This window comes from Eptatretus burgeri, chromosome 5 (genome assembly GCF_056783735.1).
Source record: "Eptatretus burgeri isolate ZD-2024b chromosome 5, Ebu_testis_v1, whole genome shotgun sequence".
Classification (NCBI taxonomy): Eukaryota; Metazoa; Chordata; class Myxini; order Myxiniformes; family Myxinidae; genus Eptatretus; species Eptatretus burgeri.
This window is the reverse complement of record NC_140965.1, coordinates 50,154,198-50,171,997: the sequence shown is the minus strand read 5'-3', so window position 1 is coordinate 50,171,997 and position 17,800 is coordinate 50,154,198. Positions and strand designations below refer to the sequence as shown.

General features: G+C 42.3%; 1 protein-coding gene across 4 annotated transcripts; it reads right to left on the bottom strand.

Annotated features, from left to right (window-relative positions):
• Positions 1-4,028: 4,028 nt before the first annotated feature.
• Positions 4,029-15,853, bottom strand: ROMO1 (reactive oxygen species modulator 1). Of its 4 annotated transcripts, none has more exons than XM_085881827.1 (3): positions 15,616-15,853; positions 7,324-7,454; positions 4,029-4,660 (listed from the first exon to the last, which is right to left on the bottom strand). In XM_085881827.1, the coding sequence occupies exons 2-3, from the start codon at positions 7,452-7,454 to the stop codon at positions 4,552-4,554; spliced, it is 240 nt and encodes a 79-aa protein (XP_085737953.1). In that variant the 5' UTR covers positions 15,616-15,853; the 3' UTR covers positions 4,029-4,551. The 4 variants fall into 4 exon arrangements, with proteins under 4 accessions (XP_085737953.1, XP_085737954.1, XP_085737952.1 ...); XM_085881828.1 differs by having other exon boundaries at positions 15,621-15,773; XM_085881826.1 differs by lacking the exon at positions 15,616-15,853 and adding an exon at positions 15,082-15,240.
• Positions 15,854-17,800: the final 1,947 nt, after the last annotated feature.

Here is a 17,800-nt window from a genome sequence, read left to right as displayed (position 1 = left end):
CCTGATGTCCTGTATTTATCAAAACAGGGAACGAGCTTGTTTTCCTGGATTTTATTGTGACAGTTTTTATAATAAAATATTTTGATTGCAGCGTGGGTCATCCTTTTTCCATTTAGCAGAACGAATACCCCAAGGAGTGAGTATGGTTAGAATGGGCGAGGAAAGTGTTACAACAATCATATTGCCTTAGTACGTCGGTCCCATCACGTTATTATGTCGGTCCCGTCGCGTTCGTACGTCCATCATGTCACCTTATTACCTCCATCCTGTCGCGTGATTACGTTACAACCATTGTTGCATCCCGATCAAGTAAGCTGCTTGTTAACGGAACACTCGACGATTCACTCAACGATTCGTACACATAATATTTTCGGCACATGATCACCGGTTCACTTACATTTTTACCATTAATCTACTGGTAATCTAAGTTGACATTCACATCACTTTTCTAATCATCTTATTAACCTCCGCCATCGAAGATGGACGGAGGTTACTGTTTTCACCCGTCTGTTTGTTTGTTTGTGAACAGTATTACGGAAAAACTCCTGGACGGATTTCGACGAAACATGGTGGGGGGGGGGGGGTTACGTATGGTCCAAGGATCATGCCATTAGATTTTGGACTTGGTCCAAAGTCCAATATGGCCGCTATGGCGGCCATTTTGAAAAAATATTTGAATTTTTGTTTTTGCATTTCTACATGTTTTAAGTGATTTCCAACCCATAAAATTTATTAGAGAAAAAAAAAATTGCAACTTTTTTTTCAAAAAAAATGTCGATTTTATTTGAAAAATATCTGATTTTTTTTTTTGCATTTCTACATGTTTTAAGTGATTTCCAACCCCCCCCCCCAAAAAAAATGTTACAGAAAAAAAAAAACATTTTGCACCTTTTTTTTCAAAAAAAAATTTCGATTTTTTTTTTTTTTGGCATTTCTACATGCGCGTCAATCTAGTTTAGTTTATTCAATCGTGGTTCAGTAGAGTCTGATCCGTTTTGACCTACAATGAATGAGATATCAGGTTCACCTAAGTGACCCGGCAGTATTGGCGGCGGAGGTTTTGCACTCTACCGAGTGCTCCCCCTCTATTTCTCTGGACGGTAATCTTTTGGCTGGGCATTTAATCAAAGAATGAATGCAGAATGACTTACATACTGTTTTTACATGCAAAATGTGGTAAGTTTACAACAGCCCTGCATGGTTACTGTTGTTGTTGTCGTTCTTGTTGGAGGTCCATTTTTGAAATGTGCACCCATTGGCCAGACAGCTGCCGGAGTCCACCCACATTTGTTGCTTGACTTCACCCACCATGGTACCAAGACAAAATAATGACCACCATCTTGCTTTTTCTCGTTGTCCTAAAACATCAAGCTTAGAGGTCTCTACTTGAGTGACTGATCCAGGTGAGGCTGGTCTGCGGGGAGTTTGAGTGACTTGCTCCTGATCCAGGTGAGCGTCAGGACAGGTGGTCCAATATTTTACTCTATCTGGCAACGAAACAAAATTGAAAAGGCTGAAACTTACCGTTTTAAGGATGTCATAAAGGAGACAAACAACAGGTACAAATATCTAATGCAACGTGTGAAATGAGGTGGTGTATAAGATGCTGTAGCATAGGTGGTAAACTTCGAATTTTATTTTTCTACAACCTTTAAAATCTTAATTTTATTTCAATTGAATTATATACTTGAACACCACAAATCACGTTTTTGGCACTTTCACAAACTTTTTGTTTAGCTGTAAGGCCTTAGTTATTATATTATAACTTGGTTTACGCAGTTCTTCAGCAAAAATGTAGGGTCGGTAGGTCGAAATATAAATATATATAAAAATTCAATTTTTAGAAATCATATATTTTTATGATTTTTTTTTCGGATGTTCCATGGAAAAGACAAGGGTAGGTGGGGGGGAAATAAATATAAATCCTGGATCAGGAGGATCAAAGAAAACATTGAAGATGGAAGACCATTCAAATGCAGGATGCCCATGTTCACTGTATCATCTGATGTGAAAAACAATAAAGAAGGCTTAAAACTTGTTTTTACAATATAGTCTGGCATGTTTTTCTTATAGAAACCTGTTGGATCATCAAACAAATGGAAACAATGCTGAGAAAATTACTGTCCAAGTCGTAGACGTGTGCGTGCACACCAGTGCATAGTGCTGGATATGATTTTTAAAAAGGTGTCTACTCGGAGTCAACATGCTCAAAACGGTCAATCAGAGCCAAAACCAGCTCTTACTTTTCAGCACGCATCTGGTCGTACCATCTCCCCATAACTATGAGCACATCAAAGGCTGATTTCTGGTCCGTTGAAGGCTGAATATCAGCATCTCGCAGGGAAACTTTGACGTACTTGGCACCGAAATCTTTCAATGCGAACAGCGGTGTGCAACTTTCGATGGAAACAAAATTGGCACGATCGAGAGTAGCCTGCGAATCATCCCTGCTGCTGCACTGAATTGATGCAATAGTTCGGCCAGAATATTTGTCATCAAGATGTTGCGTGATTAAATCACCAACAGTCACTCAAATTTATACCGCTGACATACTTCTTATTTAACAATCACTTTCGCCCCAGAAACCACAGTCAATCTGAACCATGCTGGCCACTGCTCAGACGCCATGACCAAAGATGACTGCGCAGTTTGGTTAAAGGTGACTCAGCATTTTGGCACGCACACAAAATTATATTTTGAAAATAAATGCAGACGTTTACATTCGGGTTTTGAAACTTTTGCACCTTTGGCGGAAAATGTATAAATATAAAAGCCTAAAAATGTGTTTTATATTTATATTTTATTTCGGCAAATATACCGTCGGCGGATCCGTAAACCAAGTTATAAAATAACTAAGGCCTAATTGGGGAAAAAAAAAATATTACAGCATTTTCCATCATCTCGACCAATCAAATTATCTGCTCACAGACCCCACCCGTGTCCTTGTTTCTCAAGACTGTGCAGGAGTTCTATGAACTCTCTAAAATGAATTACGTTTTTCTTCTTGTCTCGGTAATTGATGACTAAGAATATCAAAAGACGAGAGGGTGGAGCTTGTTAAGGAAGGCCACGTACTTCTAATCCATCAATTACTACTTAATTTTACGAAAAATACTCAGACGCCACTGATCAATCAGGCAACCTTTTTGTAGACAGTGTCAGGGCTCATGGAGGAGTGAGAACACAGAATGGATTAGGATGTAATGGGCTGAAAAGAACAATAGAAAGGTTGAAAGACAAAATAGAGAGACTTGGAGAAATAGAAATAAGGGATGTGGGGAAGAATGAGGGCAAGGGGAGAATGATCAAGATGGAGGTAAACAACCATTTGAAGAAAAATTAGTCGGTTCCACAAAACTACCGGTAAAACATTCAAAAACGGTGTTATATGTTTAAACATTGTGTGGACATTATATCGAAAGGTGTATCCAAGTTAATGGACAACAATCTGAATATTTACTACAATTTACCTGATGGTCCACGATGTTTGCACCATCCTATATATTCAAAATGTTTTTGGGCCTCGACTCATGGAGGTGATTTTCATTATCTGTACTGCAAGAAAGATGTTTGGCTGTGTGTCCCCAATTCTCTCAGAAATGGTCAAATGGATCTTCAAACTGAGATGTTCATCAGTGAGTGCCGAGGATTGTTTTCGGCAAAGAAAACAGTTTTTTAAAAGTAGTAATTATTTATTAATTAAATATCTCTGTAGTGCCAGTTTGTGGCTATGTGAAAGGTAATATTAAATAATCTCCGACCCTTTTTCTTAGTAGGTGAAGGGAAGTGTTTTCGGACGCCCACAAAAAGAATTTTTTTTTTGTAATTTTTTCAAAATTCCAACATGATTAGAACAGTGCCGGGCAACCCTGCTGGTATTTTGATATGGTATAAAGGACTGGGACATCAGCAGAAAGAAACACATTTTACAAGGTTTACAAACTGCTCTTCCTTGCACCTCTGTGTCTGTACTGCATTGTAATAATTGCAAAAAGAATATCAGGAGACAATGGACTTGTACAAATACAGAATTTGGGATGGCCATTTTAGTAATCAAGAAGGAAACACCAAAGTGGCAAACTCATTTTGTATCAATTGTCCTTATGCAGGTTAAACAAAGGTATCACACTATTTAATCAACACTTAAAGCTCAGAATAAAGAATATATTTTGAGTTATCTTCATGACATCTGAACATTGCAGGTCGGGCTGATCCATTCAAACCTTGTGCTGTGGAATCAATAAGGCCTGAAGGATGGTGATGTGTAACGTTTCAGATTTATCCCAACAAGCGGTCTAATATCAGATTTTTGTGCAAAAGCCCATGGCAAACTGAACTCAAAACAAGTATCCTTCATGGTGAAGTTTAAAATCACAACATTCTTTTCCTTTCACCAATTTGCAGAGGAAACATCAAACAATGCTGTCCAGATAGTAGATAAGCCACTAAAATTCCATGACGGTCACAGCAAATGAATGGTAACCTTTGCAGTCTGAGTGCAGGACAGACCAGAATGTGACCAAACAGGAATATCAATCATAACCCATGACCTCAGCAGCGTATACCCATCCCAATAGCCATGAATGTTCCGAAAGTGCCTCCACTGTTCAACATAGTCTTTCCAATGCCTCCGATAAGTTCTCGACCACGCATGCCCATCCTGCGATTAGAAAAATGAAAAATCATGTTGGGGTGAGAAACACAACATTCTGAAAGTCAACAATGCATTGCTAATCCTTGTTTTACGTTCACATAATGATACAAAGTCTGACGTTACGGATACAACTACAACAGACTCATCATAAATTGGTAATAACAGATTCATAACTAGAACGGCACTCAGAAGAGCATATACTATACCTCCGCCATGCTGAACAGTTGACGTGTTGTATCCCACCGATAGGCCAGATCAACATCCGGACCATGGTTGTCAAACACCAAACTCGAATTGGCTTGTTCTCGTCACTGACCCAACTCGTCCACCAAGTTTTGTTATAATCCGTCAACAACTTTATGAGATATCAGTCTCATGAGATATCAGATATCTCGTGGACTTGTGAGATATCAGATATCGAGGCTTCAGTCCTGGCCAAAAATATTGGCACCCTTGCACTTTTTTTCCAATAACTCACAATTTTCTCTAAAAATACATTGAAATTGACAAAAGTATTTGGTTTTTCACAGCTAATATGACAGAACTTTCACTGTTAATATTACACAATTAATTTCAGTGTTGATATTACAGAACCTTTGTTTTTGATTCAGAACTTAATATATCCTTTAAAATCAGAAAGTAAAAAGAAATAGCATTGACAAAATTGACACCCTCAACTTAATATTTGGTAGCACAGCCTTTGGACAAAATAACTGCAGTCAAGCCCTTCCTACACCTCTCTACTGGTAGTTTGGCCAACTCTTCTTGTGCAAACTGCTCCAGTTCTCCCACATTTGAAGGGTGCCTTCTCCCAACTGCTGTTTTCATATCTCCCCACAGGTGTTCAATGGGATTTACATCTGGACTCATTGCTGGCCACTTCAGAACAGTCCAGCGTTTTGTCTTGAACCATTCATGGGTGCTTTTTGAAGTGTGCTTGGGGTCATTGTCCTACTGCAAGACCCATGACCTTCGATGGAGACCCAGCTTTCTGACACTGGATTGAACATTGTGTTCCAAAATGCCTTGGTAATCTCCTGATTTCATGATGCCATGCATACAATCAAGCCACCCAGTGCCAGAGGCAGCACACCAACCCAAAAACATCACTGAACCTCCTCCTTGTTTGACTGTAGGGAAGGTGTTATTTTTTCTTTGAAGGCTTCATTTTGTTTTCTGTAAACATCGAGATGATGTGCTTCACCAAAAAGCTCTAATTTGGTTTCATCTGTCCACAGGACATTCTCCCAGAAGGATTTTGACTTGTTCAAGTGTGTTTTGATAAACTCCAGTCGGACTTTCTTATGTCAATCAGCAGTGGGGTCCTCCTTGGTCTCCTATCTTTGAACTCCCTTTCATCGAGTTGGCGATGGATGGTGCGAGTTGAAACAGTCGTACCTTGTGTCTGAAGGTCAGCTTATCGAGGTGCTTTCTCCACCATTTGAACAATCCTTCGCTGCAATCTTCGATCAAGTTTTCTCTTGCGGTCACGTCCAGTGAGGTTGGCTACAGTGCCATGGGCCTTAAACTTCCTGATAACATTGTGTATGGTGGACACAGGAACATCAAGGTCTCTGGAGATGGACTTGTAGCCTTGAGATTGTCCATGCTTGGCTGCAATCTTGTGTCTGACCTCCTCAGACAATTCTCTGGTTTTCTCTCTTTTGTCCATGCTCATTGTGTTTCAGTGACACAAAACAGCAGAATGACTCCTTTTCGCCGTTCAAACTGGTTGAATGAGTGATTTTTATATTGCATGCACCTGCAACTCACCATAGGTGAGTTCAATTCCAAAGTAAAGGAGAATCACCTGCTTGAAATCTAATGATTTCAAACAACTTCTAAAAGGTGCCAATAATATTGTCTGGGCCATTTTAGGATTTCTGTGTGGAATAAGCTAAGATTTAGTACATTTTTTTTTTAAATTTTGTTCCACTGCAAATCAAAAGAAATACATCTGTGGATACCAAAAGATTTTTTAATTTCAACAATTTTCTGGAAGAAAAGGTGTATTATTTGAAAAAAAGTGCAATGGTGCCAATATTTTTGGTCATGACCATATATATTGTTTTGGCCCAATCCCTCAGTGGTGAAGAATCACTTAAAAAAAATTAAAATTCTTGGATCTGTATCTTCACCAAAATCAAATAAATTTGTCCTTGTCACACACCCAACCTGTCCATCACTTTTTGACATATTGTGCTATATATTATCTCTCACTGGTGAAGAATCACTTTAAAAAAATTATCGTGTCCGGATCCAGATCTTCACGAAAATCGAATCAATTCGTCGTTGGCAGACACACGTTCGTCATTCACATCCCGGGAGTTGAGGGTGGAGGGAGGACCCATATTTTAAGCAAATATAATGTGTAGCATCATTTCTGGTAGGGGTGCGTATTACAAGCCATCGTGTCCACAATCCCATGGAAATTACCCGTCCGTAAGGATGGGTTTTTCTGCTCATCTTTAAAATGAGTCAAGCATGCGATTACCAAAAAACCCCCAAAAACCTGAAGAAACCGAAAGATTCATAAAGAAAAAGAAAAACTTTTAGAGCGCAATTATGAAGTCGGAGCGTCACGAGCAAAATCAGTTTCTAAATTCCCCAATTCCAAAATGAGCCTTCACCTAATGTTTAAAAATCAAGAAGTAAACAATCATTTGTACCTCAAAGCAGAAAATGTACCAAAAAGAGCTCCAGCTCCCATTCCCACAGCAAACCCCATCATAAAGCCCATCTTCACCCGGTCAAAACAGCTCGGCTGAGCCTGCCCGTACTGACCCAAAGGGACTGGCATCTGGTAAGACAGAGGAACGCTTCTTTATACATGGAGAGAGAGATAACAAACTGTTCAGCTGGTTCGTGTTCTTTAATGTTTTACGTGAGCTGAGGTTCTTTAACGTGAGAGCTTGGGACGATTCCTTTAGAAAGTACCGCACTTGTTTGTGGTACGTCTTGATGTTCATAGCGTTGTGTTACACAACAGCTGGCTATATGTAAGCTAAGGATTAAAACTGTAAATGTAATACAGGCACGTCTGTTTTGTTACCTCTGCCCACCAAAGCGAGGAGGAGGTTATGTTTTCACCGTCTGTCTGTGTGGTCAGACAGACAGACAGAGAAACAGACAGACATTCTAGTTTTTATTGTGATGTGAAAAGTAAGTAAAAAAGAACCAACATATAATCCATTTCATTAATGAGTACCTGCTTGCGTTACCTCTGTGAATATCTTATACATTCTTTTGCACAACAGCTGGTTAGATATGGATTATTAAAGGAAATTCCAAGTGTAAGATGTCTTTTGCCTGAAATTGATATCACATTTGATGAACTGTAATAATATTCAGTGCACTTAAACATCAGAGATGGGCTCGTTAGGGGGCAATCGTTAAGGCTCGATTGGGATGGGGGGCAAAAAAACAAGTTTAACAACCACTGATCTAATGTATTTGATCCATCCTCACTATCTACTCTAAAAACATGTTTTTTTTCCAAATTTATACTTGCTGACTAAAATGTCGGACGAGCGATTCCACTATGCAATGCACTCGTCACGGCTGAGCTACACAGCACTCTTACATTTGTTAAGAACCTCTGCTCGGGTCCCATCTTGGATTCGGACCCCGGTGAGGCGAGGTGCCTGGCGCACTGCCCGATGGGCCGCCCAGAATTCCAATACGCGACTTTCAAAATGACGTATTCAGTCCTCGAATGTTCGGCACACACGTGCAGAAACCCCAGGAAACGTCGACGTATAGAGCATCATAAAGGATAGTGTGTGTCGGAGGTAAGGATTGTTACTTTAAATGGAGCACAAAGCTTCTGAAAATACTTGGAAAAGTAGCTGAGACAAAGGGCTGTGCCTCTGCACAACAAAAGACTTGGAGAACTTTCTCAGATCAACGAATGGGCAGCCGATGGTACTGCAAACTCCCAACCATGTGGGCCGGTACAAGGTCAAAGTGGACAGTCGTTTGATACACAAACTCCCTGACGGATCACTACCAGTGAATGGATGGTTTATCTGGATTTGGTGCTTCTGAGCACCATTGGGAAGGACATATCTGAAGCTGGTGAATGTACATGGTCATTTAAAAATGATGATATTTACGATTAATCATGTTGGGAGAGAGTGACAGGGAGCTGCAGGAGCTGTGAGGGCTGGTATAAACATATTGTTTGTTCGGTTCCGAGAACACAAAATAAATAGAGTTTAGCATCTATAACTAAAAGGAGAAGCGCGGTGTGTGTGTGTGTGTGTGTGTGTGTGTGTGTGTGTGTGTGTGTGTGTGTGTGTGTGTGTGTGTGTGTGTGTGTGTGTGTGTGTGTGTGTGTGTGTGTGTGTGTGTGTGTGTGTTCACTGTGGCCACAAGCTTGTATTAACAGGATATTATAAGAAATCACATTTGTCGTATTTTCTCTATTTCCATGAGTCTGATTTTCATTGAGGAACAGTTATGGTTCTCCATTTTGAAAGTGCTACCCTTTCATATAAATGCTGAAAATGAAGTTTAAAATTGGACGATTTGAATTGTGGATTTCGTGCTCGCAGCGGCAAGTTCAAAGTGCCCGACGAGCAGAACCGAACCACAGACAATGCACACAGCGCATGCACAAAAGGCCTCGTTGAGCATTCTTCTGTCATTTTGAAAGTCCAGCGTTGAACATGGTATGGGCGAAGAAGATCTCGTTAATCCGGTTCGGTCTTCAGAAGGTCTCGGCCACGTTTGGCCAGCGCACAACGCCGACCGCAAGTGCTGCACCCGTGCCATGCCAATCAAGACGCTTTACACCCTTTGATGGACCCTACATGCTTCACCTTAGCATCGTGTCAGCTTCATCCCACTCACTGCATCTCAGCATTGCACATGCTGGACCTGAAAGGCTGTGCGTCGGTATTGGGTGTACTACACCGCAGAATCATGCATGCTGCATTCCATACGCTGCATCCTGCATGCAACACTGCACTTGCATCATGCCAACATCGAGCATGGTAGCACTCCAGATGCTGTGTCCCGGCAATGTGTGCACTCGCACAATGCGTATCATGACAGCATGTAGGGTGCTCCATCACACAAGGGTCATTCCGTGCCAACTCACCTAAATTTCAAAAACCTCCCCAGGTCACCTCCTCAGATTTTGCTGGAAAAATTCTTAAATGTAGATCTTTATGGGCTCTACCCACCATGCTAAAGATTAGCTTTCAATTCCTCATAGTTTAAAAAAATATCTATCTCTAGAGACCTTTGAAATTTGGCCCTAAAAATGCCAAATGTGAAAAACGCATTTTTTTTCAATTTTAGGGGCTTATAATTTTATAATGAACTCCTCTAGAAAGCTAATATTGCAAATATTTATTAATTGGCATCCAAATTTTTTCAATTATGGCATCAGATAGCCTCTGGGATGCATATTTCTCACTCTATAGGAAGCTAAAAATGGCTTTTGGGCCAAAACAAGCTAAAATATGGTGAAACTATAGGAGCCGTCCTGAAAATATGGAACAACTGAGATTTTTTTCCTCATAACAATGATTATAGGGTCATTATCTATCCATAGATACATTTTTGTTGGGATAATACAGTTAGGTGATGAATTATAAAAGTTTTACCATAAGCCCTTGCCTCCGAGGGCTCTAAAATGGATCAATTTTGTCCCCTGGTTTGACCATGTGGCTAGGGGTTTAGGATCTTCATTTTTTTCCTAAAGATTGCCTCATATAAGATGTGTCTACTGACCAAATAATTTTATCTAAGCCCATGGCTTCATATTAAAATAAATTTTTATTTATATGCACGTTTTTTTTGTAATTATTCACTTTTTTCATATTCATGAGCTTATAAATCTGAAACTGAACACTCTCGCAAAGCGATACTGCAGATATTTATAAACTGACATATGAAATTTAAGGATCTGTTATCAGAATGCCTGATAATGTTATCAGAATGCACATGTTTCTATCTGTAAGAAGTTGAAAATGCCACTTTGACCAAAAATGGTGAATATGCAGGGGGCATTAACTGAGGTTATGTAACAACTTAGATGATTCTTCTCATAAATTAAGAATTATAAGTACATATTTTATTCAAAAATAAATTGTTGTAATGATAATCCAAACATATGCTTGGGTTTTAATTTAAAAAACATGTCCTACAGTTCTCTATTTGAAGTCATTAGTTATGACATACACCACTTGATGGAGTAATGGTCTGTCACAACACTAGGGGCAGCACAGTCAACCTGTCTGTCTGTTTGTCTGTTTGGATAACAAAGGAGAGGAGGAAACAAAGAAAATGGATGCAGAAAAACCTGGGCCCAGTGGCACAAGTTTGACAAGTCGATGCACTGTTGGAACCAAATTAGACCAGGAGTGTCACAAGACCTATTATACAAGGAAGGTTGGGCTAAAACAAGTTGCTGCTTTGGAGAAGAAGTTAAAAGAATTGATTTCATGGAGATCAGGAATTACTTTCAGTTCAGAAGACTGTATACCTTTCCCGGTATGAGTGTCGACAGACCTCCTGTTGTGATCCTTTCCAGTTTCACACGAAAAATGTGCACAGTAAGTCAAATAAAATCTTGTTTCGTAAGATCCTCCCTTCTGAGTAAATTTATTGCTAAGTACTGGGATCTCTTTTTAGGATTTGGAGAAATTTGCTTAATTTCAAAATTTATTTTTGATCTTGATTGTTTCCACATTGAATAAATTGACAAATAAAGTCTTAAATTGTTTCTACAATGTGCATCATTATCACCAATGTCTAATAAGAAGCATAATTATTTAGCCTCATGTGCACCCCTGCAAGTTCACCTTGTTTTGTACCAAGTGGGCCAAATTGCCATATTTGGCTTCCTAAAACTCAGAGTATGTGCTTTCCAGAGACATTCTGATGCCATAATCTGAAATTTTGTATACCAGTTTATAAAATTCTGCAGTAACTCTTTCCTGGATAGTTCCATTTAAGATTTATAAACTTCTGAATATGAAAAAAGTGAATAATTATAAAAAACGTGCATGTAAATAAAAATTTATTTTACCATGAAGCCATGGGCATTAGATAAAATTATTCGGTCAGTGGACACATCTTATATGAGGCAATCTTTAGGAAAAAAAAAATGAAGATCCTAAACCGCTAGCCACATGGTCAAACCAGGGGACAATATGGGTCCATTTTCGAGCCCTCGGAGAAAGGGCTTATGTTAAAACTTTTATAATTCATCACCTAACTGTATTATCCCAGCAAAAATGTATCTATGGATAGATAATGACCCTATAATCACTGTGTTATGAGGAAAAAATTCTAAGTTGTTCCATATTTTCAGGAGGGCTCCTATAGTTTAACCTTATTTTAGCTCGTTTTGGCCAAAAAGCCATTTTTAGCTTCCTACAGAGTGAGAAATATGCATCCCAGAAGCTATCTGATGCCATAATTGAAAAATTTGGATGACAATTAGTAAATATTTGCAATATTAGCTTTCTTGAGGAGTCCATTATAAAATTATAAGCCACTGAAGTTGGAAAAAAAATGCGTTTTTCACATTTGGCATTTTTAGGGCCAAATTTCAAAGGTCTCTAGAGATAGATATTTTTTAAACAATGAGGAATTGAAAGCTAATCTTTTACATGGTGGGTAGAGCCATATAGATCTACATTTAAGAATTTTTCCAGCAAAATCTGAGGAGATGACCTGGGGACCCTGAGGTGAGTTGGCACGGAATGACACACGCACATAACCAAAGCATCTGCGGTGCTACGCCACATGCACTACACATACATCATACATACCATACCCAGGCGCCATGTGTGCAACACTCCATACATATACTACACATACTGTTACGAATCTGGCAGCCATGAGCACTCAACATTCAGGTCCCCGTAGGTAAGTTATTTCGTTAAGTATATGTGGATAGATAGCACCCTTTGCCCTATGTCTAATGGGAACTAAGTGTATGTGCGCTGCGAAGTTATTTTATAGATAGGATTTTTACCCCAGCAACAACAACCCTCTGCTCGCCGAATTGTCCGTGCTCTTCCGCGCTCGCCGGCATGCGGGCGTGTGCGTGGGTGGATTTCCATGCACCATGCGGTGTGGATTCCGCATCAAATATGGTCACGAAGCATTTTGCTCTGGCTTGGCCCCAAATATGGTCACGAGCGCTTCGTTCTCGCTTCGCGCCAAATAAGGGTATGCGTCATTTTCCGCTCAATGGGCGACACACGGACCAAAGCCGGGGTGGTCCTTTTCAAGAAGGCAGAGCTGCGACACGCCGTCCACCCAATGGGGCAGGTGAGGGGAAGCGGACCCGGCCCCAAAAACGACGGGAAAAGATTGATGATTGTGTCCCGTCTGCTCGAGCGCTCTTCTGTCTGGGTCTGTGGCTGACTGCATCCCGCGCATCCAAGGCATCTCGTCTGGCACTTTACAACAAGCGGTCGACCATCTCATCACAGGGGATCACCTTGTCTTCGCCTCCTCTGGGTTCGGCTGCCCTGGTCCGTTTTTTGGCGCCTGGTGCTCCGGGAAGGTGTTGTCGTCCAGCCGCGCGAACGCGGCCAGGTAGCCAGCCACGTTCTCTTCCCTCAGCTCGTCTTCCCTACCGAACTGAAGGGGCAATAAAGACCTTGAGGTCCATCTCTTTCTGGGGTATTTGTGTGTGCGTGTGTGTGTCTGTGGCCCTGTCTCTAAGTAGAATTGTTTAAGGAATTGCTTGTACATTTGATTCCCTTCTTTATTCGGATAACTCTGCCCTTACGTGCTCCCCTCGTCCCCGATTATTGTAAATAAATTCCCCTCTTGTTGAAGGTCCCAGCTCGTTCCCTGCCATTTCATTTATTGGCTTAGCACGGTGCGTGTTGAGAAATAGCGAGTCAGCAAATTGTTAATTTGGACCGACGGGCCTTGGTGACCATCCGCTCGGGCTACACACGGTTTGAGCACGGTAACAACTCGTTCCGCTCGAGGTCTGTCGAGGGTGTGAATTCCCCGGTAGCTTTGCCGCGTTGGTACTTAGGTATATTGAAGTTTGGCAATTAACCCTACTACACGCGGTCGAATTATTGGCGATTCATGATCCTGTCAGGGATCCGTGCCTTTCGGACTTATCCGAGGGTCACGACCTAAATTCCGGGTGTTCGGTGGATACGACTCTACTGCTCCACGTTGCGGTCGTGCTCGCCACCTATACCCGGCCCCACAATAATACATCGTGTGTACCACACCCCGACTCCATGTGTGCTACACTCCATACATACACCATGTGTGCTACACTCCATACATACACGTGTACCACACCCCGACTCAGTGTGCTACACTCCATACATACACCATGTGTACCACACCCCGACTCCATGTGTGCCCCACTCCATACATACTCCATGTGTGCTACACTCCATACATACACCATGTGTACCACACCCCGACTCCATGTGTGCCCCACTCCATACATACTCCATGTGTGCTACACTCCATACATACACCATGTGTACCACACCCCGACTCCATGTGTGCTCCACTCCATACATACACGTGTACCACACCCTGACTCCATACATACTCCATGTGTGCTCCACTCCATACATACACGTGTACCACACCCCGACTCCATGTGTGCTACACTCCATACATACTCCATGTGTGCTACACTCCATACATACACCATGTGTACCACACCCCAACTCCCTGTGTGCTACACTCCATACATACACCATGTGTACCACACCCCGACTCCATGTGTGCTCCACTCCATACATACACCATGTGTGCTCCACTCCATACATACACCATGTGTGCTCCACTCCATACATACACCATGTGTGCTCCACTCCATACATACACCATGTGTACCACACCCCGACTCCATGTGTGCTCCACTCCATACATACACCATGTGTGCTCCACTCCATACATACACCATGTGTGCTCTACTCCATACATCATGTGTGCTCCACTCCATACATCATGTGTGCTCCACTCCATACATACACCATGTGTACCACACCCCGACTCCATGTGTGCTCCACTCCATACACCACACACAGATATCATACGCCCACTCACACAATGCTACACCCCAAGCACTCGACCCCAAAGGCTGCGCCGTGCATCGTGCTCACCACTCTCCACTCCTCACATCTTGAGTGCTAACCCAGACACATCACCTCAGTATCTGGCTTGTTTCACCCCACGTGCTTCACCCCGACCATCACGTCGATATTATTATTATTATTATTATTCATAAAACCTCCACAGTTTGACTAAATTCCACAAATACAACGTTATCTCACACGAACGGGCCTGAGGAACCTTCCGAGCAATGGAGGACCACGAGATATCGGACTCCCTTCGAATAAACCGATAAAACAAACCACCACAGACCACTCAGAATGAGGGTCGAGTGTGGTGAACACCTCACTACTCACCGCGCAACGACAACACAAACTGCAAGATGACGAACACGATGGCGGATTATAACTCGACTCCGCTCACTAACCCCAACTCACAAACTCACAAACCCGCCATTACTCGTCACGTGGTCACGAGTTTTCTTCTTCTTCTTCTTCTTCTTCTTCTTCTACTTCTACTTCTTCTTAAAATCTTAATCATTAACAGATATTATATTTATTATCGGAGTTACAGTCCTTCCAATCGATGGTTGTTTATCCCTTCTCTACCCCATTAAAGGAGAGAGAGAGAGAGAGGTCATAAAGGAGTATGTGGAGATTTTAAATCACAGTTACCGCACTCGGTACAGTTAAACCACAGTTACCGCACTCGGTACAGTTAAACCACAGTTACCGCACTCGGTACAGTTACACCACAGTTACCGCACTCGGTACAGTTACACCACAGTTACCGCACTCGGTACAGTTACACCACAGTTACCGCACTCGGTACAGTTACACCACAGTTACCGCACTCGTCCGGATCACTCGTCCGGAGCTCGAATCACTCACCTCACCTGGTTCACAGTTCCTTTTCTCCGCCGCCTCTGGGATTTCTTCAACAACAATTACTATTTTATCTACAAACGTTTAAATAGCGATCTACAACCAACACCACCACTAGCCTGTAAATGCTCGAAAGGGGAAGGAGACGAGAGTGGGAGGAGGGAGTGAGAGGTCAAAAGGGTGGAGAGGGACACTGTGAATAAGGACAGAGAGGGGTCATAAGGATAAAGAGGGACACTGTGAATAAGGACAGAGAGGGGTCATAAGGATAAAGAGGGACACTGTGAATAAGGACAGAGAGAGGTCATAAGGGTGGTGAGGGACACTGAATAAGGACAGAGAGAGGTCATAAGGATAAAGAGGGACACTGTGAATAAGGACAGAGAGAGGTCATAAGGATAAAGAGGGACACTGTGAATAAGGACAGAGAGGGGTCATAAGGATAAAGAGGGACACTGTGAATAAGGACAGAGAGGGGTCATAAGGATAAAGAGGGACACTGTGAATAAGGACAGAGAGAGGTCATAAGGGTGGTGAGGGACACTGTGAATAAGGACAGAGAGGTCATAAGGGTAGAGAGGGACACTGTGAATAAGGACAGAGAGGTCATAAGGATAAAGAGGGACACTGTGAATAAGGACAGAGAGAGGTCATAAGGGTGGAGAGGGACACTGCGAATAAGGACAGAGAGGTCATAAGGGTGGAGAGGGACACTGTGAATAAGGACAGAGAGGTCATAAGGGTGGAGAGGGACACTGTGAATAAGGACAGAGAGGTCATAAGGGTGGAGAGGGACACTGTGAATAAGGACAGAGAGGGGTCATAAGGATAAAGAGGGACACTGTGAATAAGGACAGAGAGGTCATAAGGATAAAGAGGGACACTGTGAATAAGGACAGAGAGAGGTCATAAGGATAAAGAGGGACACTGTGAATAAGGACAGAGAGAGGTCATAAGGGTGGTGAGGGACACTGTGAATAAGGACAGAGAGGTCATAAGGGTAGAGAGGGACACTGTGAATAAGGACAGAGAGGTCATAAGGATAAAGAGGGACACTGTGAATAAGGACAGAGAGAGGTCATAAGGGTGGAGAGGGACACTGCGAATAAGGACAGAGAGGTCATAAGGGTGGAGAGGGACACTGCGAATAAGGACAGAGAGGTCATAAGGGTGGAGAGGGACACTGTGAATAAGGACAGAGAGGTCATAAGGGTGGAGAGGGACACTGTGAATAAGGACAGAGAGGTCATAAGGGTGGAGAGGGACACTGTGAATAAGGACAGAGAGGTCATAAGGGTGGAGAGGGACACTGTGAATAAGGACAGAGAGGGGTCATAAGGATAAAGAGGGACACTGTGAATAAGGACAGAGAGGTCATAAGGATAAAGAGGGACACTGTGAATAAGGACAGAGAGGTCATAAGGATAAAGAGGGACACTGTGAATAAGGACAGAGAGAGGTCATAAGGGTGGTGAGGGACACTGTGAATAAGGACAGAGAGGTCATAAGGGTAGAGAGGGACACTGTGAATAAGGACAGAGAGGTCATAAGGATAAAGAGGGACACTGTGAATAAGGACAGAGAGAGGTCATAAGGGTGGAGAGGGACACTGTGAATAAGGACAGAGAGGTCATAAGGGTGGAGAGGGACACTGCGAATAAGGACAGAGAGGTCATAAGGGTGGAGAGGGACACTGTGAATAAGGACAGAGAGGTCATAAGGGTGGAGAGGGACACTGTGAATAAGGACAGAGAGGGGTCATAAGGGTGGAGAGGGACACTGTGAATAAGGACAGAGAGGTCATAAGGGTGGAGAGGGACACTGTGAATAAGGACAGAGAGGTCATAAGGGTGGAGAGGGACACTGTGAATAAGGACAGAGAGGTCATAAGGGTGGAGAGGGACACTGTGAATAAGGACAGAGAGGTCATAAGGGTGGAGAGGGACACTGTGAATAAGGACAGAGAGGGGTCATAAGGGTGGAGAGGGACACTGTGAATAAGGACAGAGAGGTCATAAGGGTGGAGAGGGACACTGTGAATAAGGACAGAGAGGTCATAAGGGTGGAGAGGGACACTGTGAATAAGGACAGAGAGGTCATAAGGGTGGAGAGGGACACCGTGGAAAGATAAAGAGAAAGAGAAAGAGAAAAAAAAAATAAAAAAAAGAATCAAGCCACCACAATATAGAGC